Below are 26437 nucleotides of genomic sequence, written 5' to 3' on the forward strand. Positions count from 1 at the left end.
GTTTTGCTTTTTAGAGAAATGGCTGCTTGGGATGCACTTATGGTCTCTGGTGGATGGAGGGACTGACACTTCCAGTCAGAGGGTGTAGAGGAATACGGAAGACTCAAAGGCCTGGAGAACTGGGACTGGAAGGTTTAACAGAGGCCAGTGAGGATTCTGGCTGTTAAGCCTCAAAATCAGTGAGACCCAACAGTCTACATGTTGCACAAGGGGCTCAGAGTGGGGCAGCTGACACTGGAGCCACCCCAGGAGTGGTGGCAGAGCCAGGACCAGCTGGAGTCTGTACGAGCTTGACCTGCAAGCCACACTTGGGTGGCCCTGGCTTCCTCACCCACAGCTCCCCAGGGCCTTGCCTCCGACCACCGCCTGAAGTTTCTGCAAGGTCTACACTTTCCCCTAACCCGCTTGCCCTTTCCAGTCTTGCCAGTTCACTCACATCTGCTAACAAGCTGGCCAAGACGCCAGGCAGCCTCATGTGGCCTTTCAAATGTGGGCTGCACAGAAGGCACTCGGCACTGCTCAGCTCCACGCTGCTTAGCAGGCTGCACGGGGCCTCTTTTCTTTGAGTTTGACTCTGGGAAAGTAAATAGAAGTTCTGAGACACTTTTAAATCAGTGTTTGAGTGTGTCTGCAGTACTTAAAGAGCAAGCTTCAAAAAAAATTCTATAATCAAAGAAACCTTAACTAGATCCCTTCCGTGATAGTTCGTTTTAAAATGACTGAATTTCAAAGATCTTTTCTACAAACATGAAATATTTCTGCCTTTCAAAAAGTTAGTCTTGAATCTCTAACAAGCCAGTCACGTGTGATTAGTCCCAAACAAGAGGGGCCCCTGCTCTTGACCTTTTCTCTTGTCCTAGGCTTTCCCTGTGCCTCTGCTCACCTGACCACAGTCTCTGTGACTGAGAGGACATGAAGGCACAGCCTGGGCATCTCTCTACCACACAGACTCCTTCCTGACGCCCCTCCCCCAATACCCAACAGTTCCTTACTATCTGTGACTTTCAATTTCCCGTCTCCAAAGTGTCAAACTCCTTTGAAAGATTTCCAAGCTTGAGATGAAGAAAGTTTAAATGATTTCCCCTCAGTGAAGGATGGAATAAGTAGGAAGGAATACAAGATTAGGAAGCACTCAAGCTAATTTCGGCCTAGTTTTGCAACACCTTACTAAGTGAGCAATGCTGAGGTAACAGAGGAACACACCTACCCTGCCTACAAGAAGACATCGAGAATGTGCCAGGCGGGGACTAAATGTCAACCTCCCACATGGGCCACCTTGCTGAGATCATGAATCTCAAACCATCCAACTTCAGGGTTAGGTCCCCCAGAAAAGTCAGTGATAATGGAGAGTTTTAACCCTTGAATCGGCTGCAACCAAGTCTTAGCTGGGATCCCCAGGAAACCCACAGAAGCTGAAAGGCTAAACCAAAGTTTAACCGTCTCCTGCTCTCACATTTACTCCAGAGAACACTGCACCGCCATCTTTCTCCCTGAACTTTAGTTCAAAATCCCTAGAGACAGTGCCGAGCACCGAGCACAGGGACCTACGAGGCACGGCTCCATCCATGGGACTGACAGGATGGTACTGTTGCAAAATTGCAGGGTTTGAACTCCGTGTGGCATCAAGTTCAACAACACAATTAGGCTCAAAGTGCCACAGCAGTGCAGACGAAACCCTGCAGAGCAATTAGGCATCAGGAGATGTGAGAGAGACAGAGTGCCACCCTGGACCTGCAGGTGTAGCGAGCTGCTCGCCGTCTTGTCCCTGTAACGGAACACCTGAGAGAAACATCTCCAGGGGAGAGGAGCTGATTTTTGGATCACAGTCAATGGGGACATGGCCCCTCACGGTCGGGAAAGCATGAGCTCCATGGAGACAGGAACAGGGGGCAAACACTTGTTATAGGTCTGCAGAGTGGGAAGCAGCAAACTAAGCCTGGAACTGGGGTGGGCTATAACCTACAAAATCAATGCCTATTAATCCTTTTCCTCCTCCGGCTAGGTCCTATTTCCAAACCCTCCAAATATAACCATGGGCTTCCACACAAATGTCCACATACAAGACGAGCATGAGAAGAAACTGCACACTTAAGTGTAACACTTGGTTTAAGGGCAGCTTTCTGAACCAAGGGATCAGTAGAGTGGCTTCATGGAAAATACTTGTGAAATTCTACCTACTAGTGCAAAAGTAAACCGTAACTCTCTCAGGCCTACCAGTGGCTGAGCTGGAGATGGTGGAGACAGATCAGAGAATGAGGATCAAGGGAAACATTGCATGGTCCAGCCCTCCTTGTCTACGGACCCCATCCTACAAGCAGCGGGAGCTTTGCATCTTACCATTGACAGGAAGCCTGCGAAGAACTTATTTTTACAATTTTCAAATGTCTTTCTGTTCTTCACAGCTTCCCTACATTCAAGAGAGAAGATCTCACGTAGCTAGGAGGCTGCGAACTCTGAGTCAGGCCCCAGAGGCCCGGGGGATGTGGGTGGGAGACGCGGGGCTGGGGGGCGTTTCACTCGGCACATACATGCAGCTTATTCCAGAAAAGGCAGCCACATGCAAAGGTTCTTGGGAAAGGTGAGCCAATCTCCCAAAGGCGAACAGGAAGCGCCAGATGATTATGAACATGCAGACCTCGAGCATGTGACTGCTGTACAACATGGCCGGCTCTGCCTAAGACTTACTAAGTGCGTCCATGATGGAACGCTGTCAGCTCTCAATAGCTCAAAAGCAGCGAGTGTCTCTTGCTTAGAATTCTTATCACTGTTTCGGGATATCCCAAAGGGGACTCCAAACCTCCCATACTTGATAAAGCCCAGTGAAGAGACCTCAATCTAAGCAGCACTTTCCTCCAAGTGAGGGTCATAAAATCACGGTACATCCTTCATCCTTCCTACTCCCAGTTCAAGCCAGAGTAGACAAAAAATTAACAACAACAACAAGTTTGGTTTTGTTGTTGCTGTTGTTTGCTGGCTTTGCTTTCTCTCGCTGCATTGATGCTTCCCCCTGCCGTTTCCTCTACCTTCGCTTCTGCCAAATTCACACCCAGCCCCAACACAGCAAAGGGACACAATCTACAGCAGCAGGGATTTGTATGCAATAGTAAGCGATTCCTATCCAGTCTGAAATGAACTGTTCTGACAGTGCCCCCTAGTGACAGAAGCAAGGCTCTGACCAAAGGAAGTCTGTTCTAAACTGACTCAAGGATTCAGAGTGAATGAAAAGCATCATCAGTGGGCCTACAGTCTTGGAAGACCAGTCCCAGACACCATCCCAGTCAAACAGAAACTCTAACCTTTCTCATCCCGAGCTACGTCTCTAAAATGGAAAAAACAGCATGTTTCACTGTCAGTGTCTGCCCCTACAAGCACATGGATTGCTCAGTGAATTACCAACACGTGAGGCTGCTTCTAAGAGGAGAGTAGAAAACAGACAGCAAAAGGATAGCACCCTCAAACTAGGTACCCTGGTTGCCTTTTATTATCAACTTAACACAACCTAGAGTCACCTGCAAAGAGGAAATCTCAACTGACAAACTGCCTCGATTAGATTCACCCGTGGTCATATCTGAGCGAAACTTTCTTCACTGATGACTGACGTGGAAAGGCCCAGCCCAGTGGGCAGCACCATCCCTACACAGGTGAACCTGGACTACGTAAGAAAACCAAGACGGCTGAGCGTGAACCAGAGAAAACCAACAAGCACGTTTCTTCCAGGGTTCCGCATCATTTCCTGCCCGACTTCACTCAGTGATGGAATGTTACCGACAAGTATGAGCTGGAATAAATGCTTTCTCCCTAGCTTGCTTTGGTTTATCACACCAACACAAAGCACTTGTGGTGACTGGTACAGAGTCTGGTTTACTTCTCCTCCAGCATTAGTTAGCATTCACGTTGAGTCCCTCCTGCCTTTGTTCACCCAGCACTAGGGAGAGTCTTAGAAACCAAAGAGCTTTCTGGAAATAGTCTGATACTACTAAACTGAATTAATCGCTAAATCTTGGAAGCTCACCAACCTATCTTTCAAAATTAAGACTTTCAGCATCGACAGGAATTGTGTAAAACACATGTTAGATTGCTTTGGTTTGTTAATAGAAAATGTAACACAAGTTTTAAGGTTTTTCAATTTAAAATAGAAGCGAAAAGTACTTAGGCCATCATCCCTTCAATTGCCTGCCCAATAAAATAGCAGCCAACTGCCTAACCTGGCCCGCCTCAGTCACCTTTGATCCTTCTACAAGTCAGATGCATTCAAAATGCCAAAACTTCCCTTTGTGTCTTTAAAACGCATTGCTGCCCTCTACTGGGAAAACATGGAACAAAGCTAAAGTCACCTTATTTCTTCTCAGGGATCCAACATCTTAGTTAACTGAGAATTCGGGAGGGGAGAAGACAGCTTTGCAGAAGCTTAAAAGCAGTTTCCCGGATTTTCAGCTAAAGAAGTTTAAATGGTAGCAAGCTGTGACGTTGGCTTTGGAGTCAACTTGTCATGACTCTGACTGCAGTCAAAGCGCAGTCAAAGCCCAGTGTTCCAGGATATCCATTTTCTAGTCTGAAAACTGGGGCAAATATTTTTCCATTTTAAACTCTTAGAATCTTTAATAGTGGCTTAGAATTCTTACCTACATTATGTTGTTCTTTCCCACATGTATTTAAAAGTAGTTATGGTCTTTCTAGACCATTCTTAATAAGCTAACACAGCGCACAGTATTATCCAATAGCTACAGTCAGAACTTCAATGATGGTTGTGCCGATGCAGTAACCGAGACAAATACGAGCCAGCTGCCTATCCCCGCACTCACAAGTGCACAGGAAATACTGTTTCCCGCTCCTCCCCCCTAGAGCTCACCTACCAACTCCATGACCTGTTGCACAACATAACCTGATAGATTTACTCTCTGCTACTCTTTGGGCTTTAGTCCTGTGATGTGTGAGCCACATTCCCTGATGACAAGTGAGTTCCACTGTCTGGACTGTCCTGTATCTTATCTGCACCTCAGAGTCCACTACAGGGAGCAGTGGCAGACAGAGACCGCACGGCATCCCCCATCAACGTTGGCAAGCATAAAACAGAAACAATGGCATCACAGGAACAAAATGGTGATGATAAAAGCAACATGAGTGATTACAAAATAATAAAGCAAAGTTTGTCCCAATCGAAATGCTATATACTGCCCAAATCTGTATCCATAAACACTGGAAGATACTGCCTCTCCCCATTTATGAATGAGAAACTAAGCTCATTATTTAATTACTCTTTTAATAAACAGCGATTTAACAACTGTTGGAGCTACTAAGCTCTCACCAGCCGTGTCTCCCCTTTCAGATTTCTCAAGCCATTCCACCAACTACAGTTTACCCAAACCCACCAGAAAGCTGTCAAACTCTCTAACTTCCTACAACAAAGCGTACCCTAGTGGCGACAAATGGCATGGACATTCCTCCACCCATCCTATGCTGCAATTGGACAGATGGGTCTGAGCAGGAGTAACAGTCCCACCACCCCCTTACTTAACCCATTTAGCTGTTTCCCAGTCCTTCTCCTCTTCCTCAGGAGGGAGAAGCAGCATGGAATTGGATATGAGACTGGAGCTCGCATAAAACTTCGGGGGGGGGTCCCTTTCATGCTACTGTCTACAAGGTGAAATAATAGCACCTGCCCGTCCTTCCTTCTTGCGCAGCTGTTTGGAACAAAGAAGGAAACAGCCAAAAAAAAGGGTGGGCCGTGAAGGTTCCAAAGGAATATCGCCATGCATATTGCACCTTCCTGTTCCCAGGATCTCGGCTAGCATGTGGTATGTCTCCTGGTAGTCTGAGGTCAGCTCTGGCTTTGAAGGGGCAGGAAAGAAAAATGTGAAGACTGCTGGGCAGGCAAGAGCAGTGCAATCATGGTTCCAGAGAAGAAAGGCGGTGATTCCTTCACTCTTTTGTGTGCTTCCAGGAGCTCTTTCTCCATCCCGCCCAGGGAACCAGAGCTAGACAGGCCGTTTGCATCACCCACTGCAGTCGTGCGCCTACGTGCTCGTAGACAGCCAGTCTCCCACAGCCACAAGTGGCCTCTTCATTCCCGTAATAGACAACGCCCTCGTGGATTCAACCCCCTTCTGTTGAGCATGGGGCCAGATATGCTGTGCTGGCCATGGCTCAGCCCCAGACAGCACAGAGTCAGTGATGCTGATGTAAAGAGGTCAGGCTGCTCACTCTGGTCACACCCGTGCCCAGCAAAGATGGAGGGAGAACAGCCCAGCTTCCCTTCTTGCCCAGTCTGAGGCAAAGGTACCATGTGTACTACAAATCACAAGGAACTCCTACCTCTGACATCCTATGAATATGCAGCCACCATGGCTCAGAACATACATGGTGCCATAGAAATAAAGATGCCAGGACCCAGAGAAAATAAACATGTTGCTCCTTTTAAGGAACAGTACTTGTGTTTTCAATGAAGAAGCTGACATGCCACCTGATGCAGGCAGTCACCATTAAACCTCAGCAGGATGGAATGAGGAGATGCTGTGTGAGCATACATCAGATGATACACACAATATGATACACCCAGAATACAGCATCACTTCTGAGACGACAGATTCAGGTGAGTTGAATTGTGGAGAATGGGGGACATGTTACAAAATAATTGACCTGGATTCTTCAAAAGTATAACAACAACAGAAGAGAAACACTAGATTACAAGAAACAGGTCAGCTAAAGAACTATGGACCCCATCCTGTAGGGAAACAGACAAAACTGGCAAACTCTGATTAAGACCAGAGAAGTACAGACTAATGGTACCTTCTTGCTTGTGATCACTATACTGTACTGGCCTGGGAGACTGTCCCTGCAGCTGTGGGCAAAGACTGCCTTGTGTGTTATGTATTCTGAACTCTTCAGAGGAAAGAGTGAAGAACAAAATCTATGCAGAAAGTTGTTTGCCGTGGCATCCTTTGTCCTTAGTTGTTTTTGTTTTTGTTTTTGTTTTTGTTTGTTTGCTTTGCTTTGCTTTGCTTTGTTTTTTCAGACAGGGTCACCTGGTCGATCTTTAACTCATGATGTAGACCAGGTTGGCCTCAAATTCAAAGATCTGCCTATCTCTGTTTCTGCCTCCCAAGTGAGGGAATTAATGGCACACCACCACACCTACCTTCTTTTCTCCTTCTAATACAGGCTAGCTACCTAATGCCCTCTTTAACCTTTCAACGGTGAGGTTAATAAAACTCAAACAAAAGCCCTTCAGCGTCCTACTTTCCATGAGAACTCAGAGACCACAGTGAGAAGACCTGAGAACTGTACATCCAGAGCCTGCCCTCTCCACTCACCAGGTGACATTTATGGATCCCTGTGGCTTAGACCCCTGGCCCCATCTTGCTTTATGTGGGTTTCGGGAAGCATGTAAATATGAGTTGCGAATGCAGTTCATCAGGGTTTGTAACATGGCCATAAACCTTAGGCAATAGCCAGTTCTGAGGACTGAAATGTCCCTAAAACTGATGTGTACGGCCTTAAGCATGTATGTACATATGTCCTTACACCCACAGATAAGTATAGACCTCACCGCAGAGACCACTACAAAAAGCCACAACCAATCAAAATGCAAAGCTGTGGAGTCCAGGCCCAGTGGACACATCTATAAAACAACCCCAAAGCCTAAGGCTCAGGAAATGTGGAGAAGAGGAAGAAAGACTGTAAGAGCCAGAGAACCAGAGAGTTTGCTCTGAGGCTGTGTCACGTAGGAATGCCAGAAGCCATGCCCATCAAGTCTCACTAACGTGACTGACTAAACATGAGCTGAACAAGGACAATAATAAACATGCCAAAGTGGATGGCAGAAAGAAGAAATAGTCTTCCCCAAAGGTCAGCCTTGAAAACAAGTAGCATCATGCAGACTGAGAAGATTATATTTAGGAATATATACGTATATACGTGTACAAATATGTTTTAACAACAATCAATGGAAAAGGAACATGAATCTGAAAGAGAGAAAGGATAGTATATCAGAGGGTTTGGAGGGAGGCAAGAGAAGGGAGACTACATTATAATCTCAAAACATAAAGGAAATCCTTTTTGAAAGGGGGAAAACAGAAGAAGCTGGACTAGACAGATGGCTCAGGCTCATCCCCATCTGTAACTTCAGTTCCAGGGGAATCACCACCCTATTCTGGCCTCTATGGGCACCCGGTTTGTACGCTGTGCACACATACACATGCAGGCAAAACACCAGTACACATAAAATAAGCATTTTATAAAAATTCACAAACAGAGGAGGAGACATGTACATGCCTGCAGTCCAAGAACTTGTGGCAGAGGCCAAGAGAATCGTGAGCTTGAGGCCAGCCTGGGCTACACAGTGAAGCCAGAAATGAAGGGCGAGAAATCAGTGGAAAAGAAAGGCGTGTGGAAGGGTTCCGGTGCTGTAGGCAGCCAGGAGAGGCTCCTGAGATGAAGTCGACACTGTAGGAAGGGGGTGAGGCGCATGACTCCAGCATGCAGACACTGGGGGAGCCTTGAGATACGCAGCAAAGACAGAAACAAAGCACAGAGCAGACAAATGGTCCCTGCAGGTGTCTCCTACAGCAGCCAGTGGTGCTCTGACAGACATTTTTTTTTCACTTCTGGATGGCATTTTGGACATGTGATCAAAAGACCCTGGGCTATACTCCAACAACACCCAAGTAATATAACCAGGCCTCTCCACGTTTGCCATTAGAAGGCCTTGAGCTTGCCAGGCACTTCCCAATCCTGGGACATCCTCTTTCACCAGATGGGCACTTTGGCTTCTCTGTGTGGCCCCCTTAGACCTGCAGCTAGATAGACTCCTGGGATACTGGCATCTATAAAGTGAATACAATAATAACCCCATAAAACCAAAAGCAGTTACACTCCAGGAAAGGTCAGATACTTATGTGTGTGTGGGGGGGTGCTCATTCATGTCTAAATGAACAATTGTTTAAAACTATTCTACAGCTCTAGCTAACTGCATTTTAGGAAGAATGGTTTTTGAAAGGTCAGAGCCTTGAAGTTCAAGGTGTGATGAGATATAGTGTCCAAAGTCCACTTGTCAGTTTCATTTACATCACATACACATAATTCTAGTTCCTATCAGCTCTCTCTACACCAGTAAACAGGGAAGCAGGCAAGAAAACGTCCCTTATATACCAATATTTAAGACTAACTTTAAAACCAAATAACCAAACCAATGGCTACAGCTCATCAGAATTCATATATATAATAATAAAATCCATAATAATGGTAGATAATACAGTAATATATATATATGTATATATAATTGCATGCCAATTTAAGAATATATAATCTAGAACTAAAAACTATAGATAATCAGAACTTAGTGAACATAAGGTAGAATGGAAAAGGATTATGGGTCTTTTATGAGAAATGATTATATTCCAGAGATATTCAATCAACCTTTACAATCAAGTCTGGGGTTGGAAAATAGTTCAGTCACTAAAGACTGGGGGCCTGTGTCTACAACTATCAGCACCAACATTAAAAAAAAAAAAACAAACCCAGGCGCAGTGGGGCATGACAAGTGCCTCCCTGGAGCTCACTCTAGAAGAGTCAACCTCAGGTTCAGTGGGAGACCTTGGCTCAAAAGAAAACAAGTGAAGAGAAAGTTAGGAAAGATACTTGCCATTGGTCTCCAGCCTCTACAAGCACATGAGCACACATGCTTATTACCCCACACATCATACAGACCAAACATGTCTTCATTTCATCATTCCAAAGTAGGTTTTGTAAAAAAAACCCAAAGGAAAATCATATAGCTATTTCGCTTCTCCAATATTTAAACCTTGCCAGCTTCATGGTCTCTAAACTTGGGGGCAGGGGGGAGGGGAGGGCAGGGCGGGAGACTTCTGCATTTGAAACAGAAACATTGTGAGCCCCATGCTGCTTCCACACCCAAAGCTACATCAGCAACCTGAGATAACCAGAAGGAAGATTCACTGCCAGAGTCACGATGATCAATGATCTCTAAACTGCAGGCCAGAGTGCATGGGAACCTCCTTCTGGTCTCTTCATGGTTTCCATTTCTAACTGGGGCTATCATCCTTCAGGGGGATGGGAGTAGATGGAGCTTACCTTCTTGGCTCTTTGGGCTATGTCTGGGGTTCTTGTCAGCAGCTTCTCAATCAGGTACTCTCTATTCTGCAAAACAAATGACCCCAACAGTTTAACACCTCATCAGGGGACCATGGATTCACAGCAATTTCAAAGCAGTAGATTGACTTGGGGGTTTTAAGCATGTTACCTTGGCTTTCTGGAAGAATTTGCATTTTAAAAGTTCTGCTGCTGTGGGCCTGAAAGATCAATAATAAATTAGAGTTGAGACAATCACCACATAATAAATATGCTGCCTTGATGCTATATCTTAACCTACCTAAGAGCAACTTCGGAAGACTGACCTTGGGGCAAGCAAAACCAACAACCAAGTTTAATCACACACTGCATACCTCTACTGCAAAACACATAAGCTCTTGTGACTTAATATGTAGGCACAAATCAGTTTTCCAGCCTCCATTCTTAAACTTCAGTATGTCAACTTGGGAGATTCTGAAGGCTAGCAGACCAACTTGTGTGAGTCAAATTCCTGTGTCATAAAGAAGTCATACAAACTGCAATATGACCCTGTCAAAGGAGCTACAAAGTCTGCTGTGTTCTGTTAATCCCAAGAAGCAGCAATTATTGAAAAGGGCTTGCAGAGAGATGCTGTGTGCCAGCTTAGTCTGCAGAGTATTGAAATGACTGCTTCAAGTGTATATGGACCACTATTTAAAAAACAAAAAATTAAATGGCATGCTGATTAATAAAATGCAAACTCACTTAAAAGCATTTCTGGACATGTCTACTTCCCTGTGGTATCCTATAACTTGTTTCTCTATAGTATATGTCCCATAAACTCAAAGTTAGGTCCCGAAGGCTCAATGAGGTTTCACCCTGCATCTGAATGCTGACAAGACTGCTCATAAAATTACACACACTTAGAAACATTTCAGATTGCAGATTTTAGACAGGGGATGTATAACTGGCAGAGTCTGTAAATACTCCAGAGTTCAGAAGGCTCTGAAATCCAAAATGCATTTTAGATCTGGCCTCCTCAGGCTGTGCTTTCACAGATGTTGTCATGTTCCTCACTGCAGCACCACAGAGGCGGCAACCATTAGGCTAGTCCACTATTAGTGATGCTAAGTTTAACTGATTGGTCCCCAGGCTCCAAAGCTCAGCATTGCAAGGTCTGTTTTCCCCCACTACAATTAGCCAGTGTCCTGTTGAGTGATGTCTTGGCACAGGATGGATATCCTGTTGCTGAAAACCTTCCCCTGTGGTTTGCCATCTTGAACTTAAATATTTCATGGGAGGTAGCTGAACATTGATTTCCTACTTTTAGCATTCCTTCTATGTTCAACTGACAATCATCCATAAAGAAGAGCTTCCTTTGTCAATAATTCCTTAATTAGAAATCCATTTCACATCAGCTTTCTCTACTGGTATCTGTAAAAGAGGGGGAACAAGGGAGAAGCTGCCCTAATATGCATCCATGTAAGCCGGAGACGTAGGTCAATGGAAGTGCACTTGTCGAACAGCCAAAGGCTAAGTCTTACATTAAGAAAATGAAAGGGAGGGAGGAGGGAGGAAGAGGGAGGATGGAGGAGGGGCAGAGGGAGGGTAGGTTGTAAAATGATCTGCTAGAGGATGAGTCCCTCATCTTCCTAGAGGAAAAAGCAAGAGAGAAGTGCTCTAGCTCAATATACACATAAAATATAAAGCCAAACGCAGTCCATTGTCCTTCAGTGAACATTGGGTTTGAAAGAAAGGAGCAAAACTTGTAAAAGACATTTAGAAATAGAGCTGAAAATTCACTACAGAGAAGACACCTGTAAGAAAAACTGCTCATTCTAAGTGTGGGAAAACCTCATCATTATGCAGCAGCATGACCTTATTCAGAAGAAACATGAAGTGTCCATTTCTTTCCAATAATTCAGTAGATAAAATGTGCACACACAAAAGATGGGAAACGCTAATAATGATGGAGTGGGGGAGACTGAAGCTACTGTTCACATTTTCTGTTTGTTTTTCAATTTTTATAATAGCACATTGGAAGGGAGAAGAAAACATCATGGGACATTACTATCCTCAAAGGCTAGCTAAAGTACAAAGAGAAGTATATGGGGTGAGGGTATAAGTTTAGACAGGAGGCTACTGCTACAGGACTAAGAAGGTTTACCAAGATGCCCAGGAGAATTTGGAAGTTTCAGCAAGCACATGCATGTGCTGCCTGCCTAAGTCTACAGAGCCATAAACTGTATTCCTGTACAAGGAAGATTTTTATCCTAATTGTTGCCACTTCAGATTTTAAAAATATTAGCTATAGGTACCTCTCAAAGAAGCCTGAGTCAGGTATCCACTACAAAAGTCGACAACTATAACTGCCTTGAGTAAATAAGGGTCTAGATGACAGGAGGGCCATATCCCTTGGTAAATTCATTAAATGCATGAGTTTACATATTGTTTAAAAACCAAAGAACTTGGAGATAAGAAAGCACCTTGCCATTTTACAAGACGCACCAGTTACTATTTTGCTGTGTAGAAGTCTTGCTCATCACCCTGTGTCACTTGTCCTCAGAGGGGCAGGCTCCTCAGAGCAACTAGATCAAGCTGCATGATCCCAAATCACCTGAGGCTGTCTTCATCAGCCTTACACACTTTTGCCTTCAATCATGATGGGGTTCTCACGTGTCTCTTGTTCGTTCACAACTAGGCACACACGCTTTTCTTGAAAATGTTTCTTCAAAATGTTTCATAACCAACGAGTCCACCTTGCTCATAAGTCAAGAAACAATCTAGATGTCAACATCTTCGGGATCTCTCTCCAGCGTTTATGAGTAGAACTCATTGCTCAGAAGTTGGTGCTCGGGAACTGTACTTTTAACCCTCCTCCTGCATTCATCTCAATCTACCATGCCTCTCCGGAAGCTCCACTTTATCTTGTTATGAGCCCTTCTGAGGCAAAGCGCCTGTAGATTTCATTTTTATATTCCCAATGCCCGGCACAGAACGGCAAACTACTATAGCTCAATTTCACACCCCAGCATGAAGCGAACGCAATGCTGGTAGGCATGTGAGCCAGGACTGTAACTCCCTCCCGTGGCTAAGTTTAGCCAGCATTGAAGCATCTGCTAGGCACAGTGAGGAAACGAGGCTCGCACTAGCAAAACAAAGAGCGGGGACGGTACAGGTGTCCCCAAATGATTCTCCTTTTTCTTAGGAGCCCCTCATTCTCCTTCTGCATGCCAAAGGTCGGATGTTAAACCAAGGTAGAGAGAAGGCTGTGGAATGCTGGACTGACCTTGAGGAACTGGACTGGAAAAAAATCTTACCCTTCCTGAGAAAGGTCATTTCTATGGCAACCAAAAAAAATGTAAAGGGGAAAAGCATATGGCAAAGAAAAACCTTTCTCCCGACTCCACTACACCCTGCCATTCATCTGTAAGATAAGGAGGGGAAATGGCTTTAAAAGCCCACATTCTTTTTAGGTTTTTTGTTTGTTTGTTTTCTGTTGTATGGGGGGGGGGAAGGTTGTACTGTTTTTAATAGGCAAAACTGCTAAGTTTCAGGTCATTCTAATATAATACACAGAACAATTCAACAGCGGGTCACCGGGTCCTTTTGTTACTGAAGTCAGATCAAGTGTTCATAGCTTGGAGTAAAACCCCATGTGTGCTAAGCTTCCTCCATGGGAAAGTAGGGGAGAGGGGAACTAGGAGAAATGAGGAAGATGAAAGAGAGTATGAGACAGGCAGAGGTACCTGGCGCCTGTCTGGACTTAGGTTTGAACGCCCCTTTACTTACTCTCTGTCACTTTATGCAACGACCACTGTGTGCTTGCTGACTGTGGAGCCATCGACCCTGCCCATCTTTAACTGAGTTCTACTGGAGAAGGGATCTTCCCGGCCACGTGCCATGTGTCTGCTAACCACCACCCAGCAAGGTAACAGGTAATATAAATAGAAACACTGTTTCACAAGAAATGCTAAAGTGCTACCAGCACCTGAAACAGTCTGGGCTATGAATGATGACTGAATGCAAAACCCTTCAAAATGATGCCGTAGTCTGCAAGTACCAACATTCTCAGAAAAAATCCTCTCAATGGATTCATCTGATACATACGATAAGGATGGGCCAAAGTCCACTGCGACTTAAAATGAATCTCAAAGGACTCAGGATGAGTATTAATTACACAGTCTAAACAGCTCTAACAACATGCATTAATAAATTCTAACAGCTTACTGACCTCAGGCAGAAGGGCTTTGCACAGCCCTCCCTCCCTTGGCAAAGTCATGCTGGAGTCTAACTCATGGCTGACACATTCATCCTCACAACATCCACCCGCTTCATGCTCAAAGTAAATGTTCGCTCTTCTTACAGGCTGCCATCATTGGGAAACATGCAATCCATAAGGTTGGGGCTCATTTTATCAGCAAAGAGCAAGACATTCTGCTATGCGAATGCAAGCAACTCTGCCTGAGCTAATGCAAAACACAAACCTCCATGAGCCATGGGGCTCCTACACCTCAGGTCCATGTCACAAGGAAAGTGCAGAGCCCAGGCGTGAATCTGTCCTGCTCACTCTGCCACTGTGTGTGTCACTGGTTCCTCAAGCCTCTTAGTAATGCTAGGAGGGCTTTGGTGCCTACTAACTGCACTAAGATTACAGGGAGATGATGTGCACGCAGACAATACACAGGCACAAAGCTTATCAAAGTTTTCCTTCAACTCTTTAACCCACTTGAGTCTAGTTTCTGTTTCTAAAATTCTCTTCAGAGGATGTAAATCACCTCCAAAGTGCAAACTCCCATAAGTCTCTAGATATGGAAATGAGTGCACGAGTCCTTCTAACCTTTTGAATTTGTTGTGTATGTCAATGAAAGCACACAGTGTAACAGTTCTGAACAATTAAATAGACACTGCATGAGCACACTGTAATGAGTGTGTAAAATCACACTCCCTGCCAGGGTGGAGGCAAATACGCTCTGAAGCAGGCTGTGTGACTAGTGTCATTTCACTGCATGCTCCGAGCAGTCCTGTGAAATGGGTATTGCTAGACCCATTACACAGACAAAGAAATGAACGCCTGAGAATGAGGATAAAATAGAGTTAGACTCCCATCCAGTATTGAAAAAGAACATAAAGAGAAAGGAAAGAAAAAAATAACAGCAACAGTGGAAAGTCTTAAACAGGGTGAATGCAGCAGATGGGACTAAATCTACTCTGCAACAGCCATCACTTCAGAGGTTAGTCATGAGCACAGAAGTTCATTTGTATTATTTCATACTGAACGTGTTTTTCGTTAAATTCAACAGTATACTTTTTCCTCATCCTCACAATCCACGATGAGTTCCTGGGTGTTTGTTTTTGCTTTTCCCAAACTCCTCACATACATCTTCAACGTCCGTGTCTGCTGGGGAAAAGCCGCTGGGGAAGTGGTACTGCACTACTGGTCTATAACTCTCAAGGATAAGGTTAGAGGGAAAGCAGCCACAAGGCCTGCAACTACTCACGCGTGCCCAACAGTGCAGACGGAGTTCTGTGAGGGAACGGCTTCATGGACACATGAATATATACATAAGTGTGTGGTTCCCTTATCAAGGACCTGTCTTTCCATCTCCTCTCTCCATCCCTGTCCCACAGACCCACACATAGAGGGAATCCGGTACCTGAACTCTCTCAGTGAATAAAGCCTGGAAAAGTCTTTCCATTTATTAAGAAATCAAAATGGTCTGCTAAATATATTGCACATAGATCTAAATAATTTGACCAAATCACGAACCTGTCACTAATAGCACTAACAACACTCTACTAAGGAACAGGTTTCTCAGTTGTGTGACATTACTCATCACAGCCACTAGGTGGATCTCAACTCGTTCCAGAATCCCAAAGGTTGTCAGTAAAGTCTCAGAACTAACCAGAAACTCAAAAAGCTACCTCTTACCAGGTATGGAGGCTATACCAGTTCTCTGTAATGACAAATTCTGCCTTGTGGTAATGATGTCAAATACAAGGAAAGGATAGGCAGATGCTGAAGTTCAAAATTAAAATCTAAGCATTCTCACCAGAAGGAGGGTGGAAAAGTAACCCCAGGGAAAGATCAAGTACCAGATGGAGGAAAAATAATCCCTATAAATCAATCGTAAGGACGAGAGAAATGTCAAGCAGAAACAGTTTGCAGGTATTATTTGCAAGAAATAATTTAAAGATTTGCAATAGCAAATAGTCACAAAATATCACAGAAACTGTGCTTAAGTCAAAGAAGCATGGCCTAACTAACAGTAATACTACAAAATAGTTTAAAAGCTTAATAAGCTGCATAAGGAATTTATGACTAGAATACAGCAATGCCTTCTAACAGCAGGGTTCCATTGCCAAATGGGAAACTTCCTGGAGAAAAGTTATTTTTTTTTCTTTAAGCTAAGCAGAAAATCAGAGGCTTGGGTAAACTAGGATAGACAGAGGACTTTCCAGGTCTGCTGGCGAAATGGCACCCACAGCCACATCCCTACAAGGAACAAGGCTTGTCTGTGATTTGCACCACTGAAATTCTCCTTTAAGTGATAAAGGACACCAGGTTCCACTGTCAGTGTCAGGGGTATTTCCAAGTCCCAGAATTAAACAGGAAGAAAGATTAAAAAAAAAAAAAAGAGTTGTTTCAATGAAGGGAGTGACATGAGAATACAGAGGAAACAAGTTAATTTAAAGCCATTTGTTTCCCTTTATGAGATTAATCTTTCTGAGTAAACCTCTTCCCCTCTCGCCGCCCCCCCCCCATGATAATCTTTTAAACAGTCCACACAACTTGTTCTGCAACTAAAAGCAAGCTCATGTAAAATTCACCAACTGGTTCAGACTGGAGCTAGCTGGATGTTCCAAACCTAAGAGGTCAGCTCAACCTACAGAATGCAGGGTATCAGCCCAGCTTCCCTACCACTGCCAGTGTCTTCTGAATTTCTGCTTTGTTCCCTTTCCTTTGGTGACAGTGCCTACACCTAGCAAATAAGATCAATTTGTCCTCCTCCCTCCCTTGTCCTACACTGGCCTCTCTCCCCCACAGACTCTGTCTTCCACTAACAATAACCAGGGGCCAGAGAAAGACATCCTTTCTGCATCCACAAACATAGTTTTGCCAGGACCCAAATTAGGTCATTAGCTCCTAAGTCAGACATACCTTTTGGAAGGGTCTTTCTGTAGACACAGTGAAAGTAACTTTCTGAAGGACTTGCCATATTTTTTCATCATTTCTTTATCCTCTACTCCAGTTTCTAAAGTGGGCGGGTCATTTTGCAAAGTCAACATTAGCACCTGCAGTCAAAAAACAGTCTCTGTTGAATGTGACAATAGAACTTTTAGTTTGTTCTTTCACAAAACCATCAAAGACGCTCCCTTGGCTGGGTTACCAGCCTGCTTTCCCCATAATCAGTGGTCCTCAACTTGAGGACTATAAGGCTCCATTTTTCTGTGCAAGTCTGCCCACAGCCTCCTTAACCTTGGTTATTCTCATGGACAGAACTTAGAAGATTTCCTCTGCGCATTAAGAATGGTCTCCCAAAGCCACAGGGAATGAATTTTCTGGGAAGTAGCTCTCACGGGACCTCGGGGAATACTTGCTGCAGCACAGGCTGGTTGGGAAAGAGTGGTGTTTGGGAGAGAAAAGGACATTCAAGTGTGAAGGCCATTCATAGGTACAGAACCCGCTGTACTCAAGGCTCCTGCAACATATTAGCAACCCTAAAAATAAAACCACAGCCTCCCAGGAGGTAACGTGATTTTCTCTTAAAGAGGAAAACAAAATGGGAAAACTGCCAAAGGGGGACTAAGATACTGACGACCATGATATAATTATGAGTTACAAAAAAACTGTAATATCAAAAGCCTGTGTTTTGTGGCTGGGGACAAAACAAACTACAGCTTCAAGTCAAAAGGAAATAATTCAACCCTTTCACACTAGGAGAATCATCTACTGCAAAAGCAAGTAGAGTAAGTACATAGCACACGATTGGCCTACAAAAATGAATAGAGCTCCCTAATGCATAAATCAGCCCTAATTTGTGTAAACTCTATACATGCCAGGACTCCTTTCAAGCACTTGAGATTCGTGAATAGATGAGTGCAGAAGTGACTGTTGTTTGTGGAGGACAACAGCCAAGGGGAGGATGTGGGCTGAGAAAATCCTGAAGGACTTCAAGCTGAGATTAACAAGTGCCTCTTAAAATAAGTGGAGATAGGGAGGGAAGGAAACCAATAGTAAAAAATAAAAGTAAATAAAAAGATAAAGGACAAAGTTCTCTGAATTACTCTACTATCTTTTCCATAAAAATCTCCTCTATGGTTTACACTTCCAAAGTTTCTACTAAAAACAATCTTAGAGATAAAGAGATGCACAGATATGCATTAAGTATATCATTGGCATCTTAAACATCTATACAGAAATAGAACAGGGTAGCGGTGTAACTCAGCAGCACTTTGTGCTCAGAACAAGTAAAGCCCTGGGCATAATCACCAAAAGTAATGTAAAAGAAAAACAGCAAATTAACACCACTAAAACATTAACAGAGAGCTGGGCAGTGGTGGTGCATGCCTTTAATCCCAGAACTCAGGAGGCAGAGGCAGGCAGATCTCTGTGAGTTCGAGACCAGCTTGGTCTACAAGAGCTAGTTGCAGGACAGCCTCCAAAGCCACAAAGACACCCTGTCTCGAAAAACCAAAATATAGACAGACAGACAGACTATTAACAGATTATTTGTGGCTGGTGAAATTGTAGGTGATTATTCTCCCTTGTGATTCTTATTTGCACTTCCAAGTTTTCTAAAGAAAGTACATTTGGGAGGCAAAGGTTGGGAAACAACCAGGGCATCAAACCAAAACCTCGCATTTCCTAAGCATTTCCTAAGCTCTACCCTTTGCCCACTGTTTAAAACAGTGTAACTAGGGAACCTTTATATCTTCAGATTTTTAATTCTTTAAAATATGAAAAATAAAACAAGCATAAAGTTTTGATGAAATAGCTCCGCAATTTCCACTGAACAGCTGCAGCCTCGAAACAAAATCTGGCTGGGGGAATGAAAAAAAAAAATGCTGTGACCCCTCTCAGAGGTAGAGCAGATAGAGGAGTAACAAAAACCTGAAAATAGTACCCAAAGTATATGCTGCTTCAAAACACTGTGAGTCACTTACATCAGATGAGTCACAACACCACGCTGTGTGCACAGGCTGAAGCGGTACAGATTATCTTTATTTAAAACGGAGAAAAGAGGCAGCCTGAAATCCATCAGCAAATATGATAGCCCTCTAACACCTTTCTTATACTGTGTTGGGAGACCTGAGGTTGTCCTGCTCTTTCAGAGTCACTAGTCAGAGCTATGAATCTATTCACCTCTGCAGTGAGTCGCAAAGCAGGGTACAGCACTACCTCTGCTAATTCGGGGCATGAGAACATGAGTCAGCCTTCAACTTGGCTGCGTTCTAACTAACTCCCACAAGTCTAAGAAGAAAATAAGCATGTTCAGGAGAACCAAAGAATCCATGCACCCCCATCACAGTTCCAACCCGACCAGTTACCCCAGCAGTTATTACTTTCATTGGAGGGTATTTGTGATAGGGCGCTGCTCCGGTTGCTAATTCAATGGCAGTTATTCCAAAACTCCACATGTCAGCCTTGAAGTCATAGCCTCTCACCTACGAAGAGAGAGATAAAGAAATAGCACTCACAATGATGCCACAGGCCAATGGTACATCGTTACATCCGTTATCATGTCAGATATCCAAAACTAAACATAGAAAATTGTCAACGTAAGTTGCTAAGGGCTCGCCAGTAATCCAGAATTGAAATCTAAGTTGTGATGACTGAAATGAAATTACAACTACAGTATCTGACATGTGTTATGTTAGATTAGACACACTATGTACACGTAACAATGATATGTATTACTGTGCTACAACAATCAAGGTAACATTTTTATCTTTACCTGTTCCATGACTTCAGGGGCCATCCAGCATGGGGTACCAACAAATGTTTTTCTGACTTTATTCCGTGTAACATCACCCCCTGTTGCTAAGAATGCACTGACCCCAAAATCTGGAAAGAAAAAAAAAATCAACCTTATTTTATGTTCTGTGTGGCTTATAAATTCTGAACTGGATCCCACCTCTCCCTGGTGATGAATAGCTGCAAACATGTCCATAGAGCTGTCTCAGAAATAAGTCATCTGCTGTCATCTATGCTGAAGAGATGCTATTAAGGTAATGGGCCAGCAAGTTCACCATACCATATGGCATCGTCTACTAAAAAGGTACCAAAGGTCACCATTATTTTTAGAAATACAATACCAATGAAAGCATCCACATTTCAAAATCCCTGAATATAAAATATCTTAGCCTTTATCTAAGTTTCCTTTTTCTTAATCACTAAGAAGAACACAACTGGAGAAAGTAAGAGTAGAATGTAATATAGTTATTTTTCCATTTTTGTTGTGATTTTCCAGTCCCTTTAATTCTAAGTTATCAATGTTCAAAAAGGCAATTTTTTAAAGACAAAAAAGAATCCATTCCATATCACCATGTCCTAGACTAAGCAGCATATATTAATACCTTGGCCAAAATCATAAAAGCAAATCCACAACCAGGTACACAAAACTCACAACAAGCCTAGCTGTGTCCTCATGCAACCACCACACAAAGGAAAGGCTGAGTCAGCAAAGACTGGGTTTTGTTTTTTTTGTTGGTTTGTTTTTGTTGTTCCACTCCCCCCAAAGTTTGCTATCTGTATAATGATCATAAGTGCAGACGGAATGGTATGCAGAATTAAAATAACCTCTTCCTTTATATCATTTATTATTGTGTGTGTACAAGAGTGCATGTGTCTGTGTGCGTTCATGCATGTGTATGTGCGGGAGTGTATCTTATGTAGCTAAGAGGACAATTTTCAGGAGTTGGGTCTTTCCTTCCACCACACTGAAGTGTCTCCCTTGCTGTTTCTGTAATGCTGCATGCTACAGGCTAGCTAGCTCGCAAACTGTTTGCCCACCATCCACCTCACCACAGGCACTGGCATTACAGATGCACTCTAGCATATCAGGCTCTTACACGTAAGTCAGGGTGATCGAACTCAGATCCTTCAGTCTTGTGCAGCCAGCACTTTTACCCTTTGAGCCATTTCACTGGCCAAAAGCATAATACTCTTCCTAACCCTCATCATATATTTAGAAATTTGGTATGTGAGATTAATTTGGTATACTGTACATGCATATTGACAAAAGGCAAAAATAATTTCTGTAGTGGACAGCAGTGAACATCTGCTTACTAATGCATGCATCCTCAAGTATATTTTTATAGAGAGAGTAAAATGTAGTTTATAAATTTAAAAAAAACTGCTCTGGACTATAATACTTCTTGCTGACAGCCACCCCAAGTATCCCTGGAGAATGAAGTCTGGGACGGAAAGGTCATGGTGTGGTGATGTGTGCCTTTAATCCCAATGCTTGGGAGACAAAGGCCACCCACAGATACACAGCAAGATCCAGGCCAGCAGGGTCACATAGTAAGAAGACCTTGTGTGCCCAAAACAGGGGTAGCCAACACACAGCCCAAGGCAGGATATTATGATATAATTCTATTTTGCTGGTCCCCTTTGTTGACTGTTAGGATGCAAGGAATTCCAAAGAACACCCTCAAGCAAAAACCTACACCAAAAGCATATGGGGGTTTGCTTTAGAACTGCAGCGCTGTTGTGCGGTATGACTTAGCCTTGTAACTAGTCCCGTAAGTGTAAATCTGCTGACTTCATTTACCATTAAACATACTCAGTTCCCAACAAGACATCAGTTACAAGTACATGAAATGAAAGTTGAAAAGCGGTGTCTTTGTTCCAGCTGCCACTTGCATGTTAACAAAAAACAACCGTTTTACTTAAAAATGCCATGCAATTTAATTTACATGTACGGGTCCTACTCTAAAATTCTTTGAATGACTACACTGCAGTAGCTCAAAGAAGTGAACTGTCAAATGCCTACTACCCATGACTAGAGAATGTGACTATTCTAAGGCTTTGAAAAATATAAATTACAATTTAATTCATATTTCCCAAATGAAGTTGAGCAAAGAAATCAACACTCTACTTTTACTAAAATGATCTTACAAAATGATAATATTAAATAAATACACATTACCTATACAGAAATAACAATGTGGATGAGGGCTGCTTTGAGGAAAAACTTAGGTGCTCACACTAAAGGCATTTAAATCTGTGAGCCAACTAAACTAGAGCTATTACTTCTCAATGCCTCAAAATTCTACCTGCCTTCAGGATACATTTGAAAAGCTAGAAACATCGCTGAGAAGGATACACTGCCACAATTAAATATTGACAACGCCTCTTCAATGCATCATCCATGGTTTACATGAATCACAAACTTATTCACAGCCTGGGCTCAGAATATCTACTTAAAGTCAAAAACAGATGGCTAAATGTCTTTCGAGCTCAGGGAAAAAAAATCCCAGAAGCAGAAAACACCAAGCCTAACATCTACGCACCATCACAACTGTAGAACTACATTTGGCTTCTAGGTATGGCTGATGTGTACAGAGAGCACTTACCTGTTCTGGGGAACCGAGCCTTTGACAAAAGTACATAGAGTACTAATACAAACAAGAGGGCCAGTATACGCTGTTCTGTTTCGACAATATACATGTGAGGGTGAGGGTGAGAACGGTGGGGGGGGGGGTGGGAACCACACAGCAAAGTAGGAAGCCAGGTTGTCCTAGGGGCCAGACACTCCAGAAATCATGCACATTTTTCTGGCAACAAAGTATCAAATGCTACACATGGAATCAGCCAGCTCATCTCTTGTTCCTTTGCAGAATATGGGTAAAGCTACCATAAGGAAAAAGGCAGAAAATATTGTCATCTTAGTAACAAAGGGCTCTAAAACCTTTTGAATCCATTTCCTTTTCTTTCCCCATAGCCAGGTCCTCAGTTTAAGCCATCATTACTTATTGCTAAGAGTCCTGTGGCAGCCTCCTGAATCCCCGTGTCCTGCTCCTCTAAGACTCAGGTTCCAGCAAATATCGAGGCTTCCTTCCCTAGGTCACAGGCCCAATGTCTCCTTCCCTAGGACCCCCTTAAAAATCTACTAAGAGACTCTTTCCCCATAGGATGATGTCAAATCCCTTTAGTATAACTCATAACTATCAACCCCTTAGTCTCCTGCACCACTGGTCACTGTTCCAGATCCAGCTAGGACCTCCTGCCTCACCAAAATGTTTCCAAGGGTCTTAGTAGCCCCTAGCATTCCCAGTGCTGCTTCTACATATGATGCTTGTGGTCCACACACAGGGTTGCCTTCACAGCTCTCCTGAAGGCAGAAATAGCAAAGGCCATTTCATGAGCCCTTGGAAATTCCTTTGAGTTACATCCATCTGAAGGGACCAGACCCTCATCTAGCCCCCTGCTTTGGCAGCCGTGACAGACTGCAGAAAAGACCCACCAAGATGTAGGCCTCTGACTCAGTAGCATGTGCTGAGCTTCTGACCTTGCCCCAGTCACTAGGAAGCTAGATATCCTCCATGTAACAAGGAACCAATCAGAAGTTAGTTGGCAGGCTCTGGATGTGCTTTACGGTAACAGTGGAGTATAGAGCATAGCAACCACCCTAGAAGGGCTTATAGGCCATAGCAACCTGGTTGCAGCCACAACTGACCAATCAACACTGGAAGGGTCGCCCAAGCCCAGAAGCGCACCAATCCTGAGACTGCTGTGGACCTCAGATACTCCCCTTGCTCTACCCCCAATAAATTCCCTGGGCCCCATGATCCCTCCAGGTCCTTCTCCCTCCACCCACTGTATCAGATGGATGGAGGACCCGAGTTAATACAGTTAACTCATTAATTAGTTAAAGACTCTGCTTTTGCATCTTGGTGAGTTGGGGGTTCAGAATTTGGGCACAACACATCAAGCCTGCCTATTCTGTCAAGTATCATTTGTGTTGTTTTGGTCATCATCCTAGATGGATATGCAAACAGTAAGCTTTGAAGAGGATCTGCAGCACTGTAATAATCTGACTTAGAGAATATCACACACTAAGAGACAGAAGGTAGATGTCACAGTGTACAAGATTAACTCCTCAACTGTGTGACTCAGAACCTTCCTGGACCTCTGCTTCCTTACCAGATTTTTCATTTGGGCCTAGTTCATTTTAAAACTCTATCCTACTTCCTCTCCCTATATATAAAATTTCCCTGGGGTGAATGACAGCTTTCTCTTCTAGCCTTTTAACAAATAACATTAAGTGGGCCATGGGGTGGACCATGGGGGAGGGTCAGAATCTGCATCTTTCAGTAGCACACAAGAAATATGAGTGAGAAAGGTCTGCTTATGGATCTTACGATATTACCATCCCAGGAGAACACGTCATGAAATAATACACAGCAGCACAATGTATAAAGCCAAATGTTATAATGTCTGTCTGGGAGAACACAGGAGCTATAACTGTCACCTTAGACAATATCTAAGACAGGCCTTGGATCTGGCCTTGAAGTGAGGCGAGGAGTTGGACAAGTAAGCTAATGGGAAACCAATCCCAGACACAGCTGTGATCTGAGAAGGAAAAACTGTCTGACAGCTTCAGGGGGGGAACTCAAGTATCCACAGGGGTCTTGAGAAAACTAAGAGGAGGCCAGGTCCTGGGAAGCACAGTCCCTATGATTAAGGACACTTGGTGCTCTCACTCAGTCTTGGTGCTAGGGGTGCTAGACCCTACGGGGAGTCTGGCACTCACTCTCAGCAACCTCCCACCCAGGTCTGAAGCAAGCTTCTGCCACTCAGCAAGAGGAGAGGGTAAACACAGTCCTGCTGCTGCTCATTTCCGAGTTTCCCAGAGAAAACAAACACCAGTGTCTTTAAGGAAAAATGTCTTTGTTGTTTTTATTGTTGGCAACAAATGCACGTTTTAAAAAAAGAAAGCAAAAACAATTGGAAGAGCAAGCTCGCCTTTCTGATTTAGTCTGCAAAATTAGTCTACCAGTTATGTTGTTACAATGTCTAAAGTCCACAGTACAGCGAGATAGTCATTTACAATACCATAACCCAGGGGGTTAGCTGGCCTTCTAATGAAAGCCTAGGAGGGGTCCTGAGAGCCCATGGTGACCAGAGGTCATGACAAACATTCCTATTCTCTGTATCTAAGTATAAACAGGTAGGATCCAGGCCAAAAGCCAGGGATGTATGACCAGGACGAACAGGCACCTGTCCAGAAGCCTGCTGCTTGCTGAAGAACCGTTTTTACTGGTGACAATGGAGGCTCTGGCAGAGTTAAAATATCTGAGAGCTTTTCTTCACCTTGCATGAAAAAAAATCCCAGTCTGGCCCAAATATAGGCTCACACCCTGGTATGCCTGTGTAGATTTGGCTTATCGCTGCCAAACCTACGGACAAAAGAGACCTGCCTGTGGATTCTCGGTGTGCCTGCCACAAAAGAATGTCTCATTCACCTACAGGGAGTGAGACCAAGGGTTTCCCTGAGCTTAAGGGACAGGGTGGGAGAACCATCAAGGGGTGTGCTTGCTAATAAATGGTAAAATTAGCCTGAGCATCATTATCATTTCATTAAGAGTTAGGAAGGAATTGCCTACCACAACTCTCCATAGCATCGGCTGCAGTCTAAAAGGGCCATCCACTGGGCTGGAGAGGTGGTTCAGAAGGTTGAGCAGCATTTGCCATCAATCAGCCAATAACATGTAAAAATATTTATATTTCTTAAATATTTAAAATAAGCATATATTTTTAAATATTTATATATTTAAATATATATTTAAAGGAACCTTTGTATGAAAAACATTGATTCAACATTTGGTTAGAGAAAAACAAAATTAATATTTGATAGCTCAGTGCTTTCACAATGTATAAGACAAACATCAAACTTTCAATATTCTGCAAAGGCTAGCTAAAGGGAGGGAGGTGTCCCCATAGCCTTGAAGGTGGGTGGTCCTTGAACGGTTTTCACTACCTGCAGCCTTTGTTACCAGAGGCCAGGGTTTTATAAAACCAAAGAGCTGAGTGAGGAGGTTGAAGGGTCCAAGCTCAGCTCAGTGTCCAGGCATCAGGGAAGGCGACTTGCAATTAGTCCAATTAGCAATGGGGACCAAGGTGGTTGTCTCTAGAGAAGAAATATTGAAAAGTCCCATGGAAAGTAGCCCAGGCAAGGGGGAGGGCTGGGCAGCGGGGCAGACCGTGGCTGTAACCCAGCAGTGCAATCAAGAGGACCACTCTGTGAAAAGAATCTATGATGACTTAGTGGACACTGGAAATGAAGAGGAGGAAGAAATAAGAAGATTCACGACTTGCCAGCAAACACAGTGACAGACGGTCTGAAATAAAATCAAAGCC

At 43.7% G+C, this 26437-nt stretch overlaps 1 protein-coding gene across 3 annotated transcripts in view; it reads right to left on the reverse strand.

The window, feature by feature from the left end:
- Stk39 (serine/threonine kinase 39) overlaps positions 1 to 26437 on the reverse strand; it is a 273394-nt gene that overhangs the window by 146637 nt on the left and 100320 nt on the right. For all 3 annotated transcript variants that reach the window (XR_005877175.1, XM_021232850.2, XM_040745499.1), the window contains exons 6-10: positions 20025 to 20134; positions 19633 to 19734; positions 17228 to 17361; positions 10259 to 10307; positions 10090 to 10155 (exon numbers count right to left, since the gene is read on the reverse strand). Coding sequence is in view for 2 of the 3 variants with exons in the window: in XM_021232850.2 (XP_021088509.2) it covers positions 10090 to 10155; positions 10259 to 10307; positions 17228 to 17361; positions 19633 to 19734; positions 20025 to 20134 (461 nt within the window). In the remaining variant the exon portion in view is untranslated. The remainder of the gene's footprint in view (positions 1 to 10089; positions 10156 to 10258; positions 10308 to 17227; positions 17362 to 19632; positions 19735 to 20024; positions 20135 to 26437) is intronic.

The sequence above is a fragment of the Mesocricetus auratus genome, unplaced genomic scaffold (assembly GCF_017639785.1).
Source record: "Mesocricetus auratus isolate SY011 unplaced genomic scaffold, BCM_Maur_2.0 Super-Scaffold_100004, whole genome shotgun sequence".
Classification (NCBI taxonomy): Eukaryota; Metazoa; Chordata; class Mammalia; order Rodentia; family Cricetidae; genus Mesocricetus; species Mesocricetus auratus.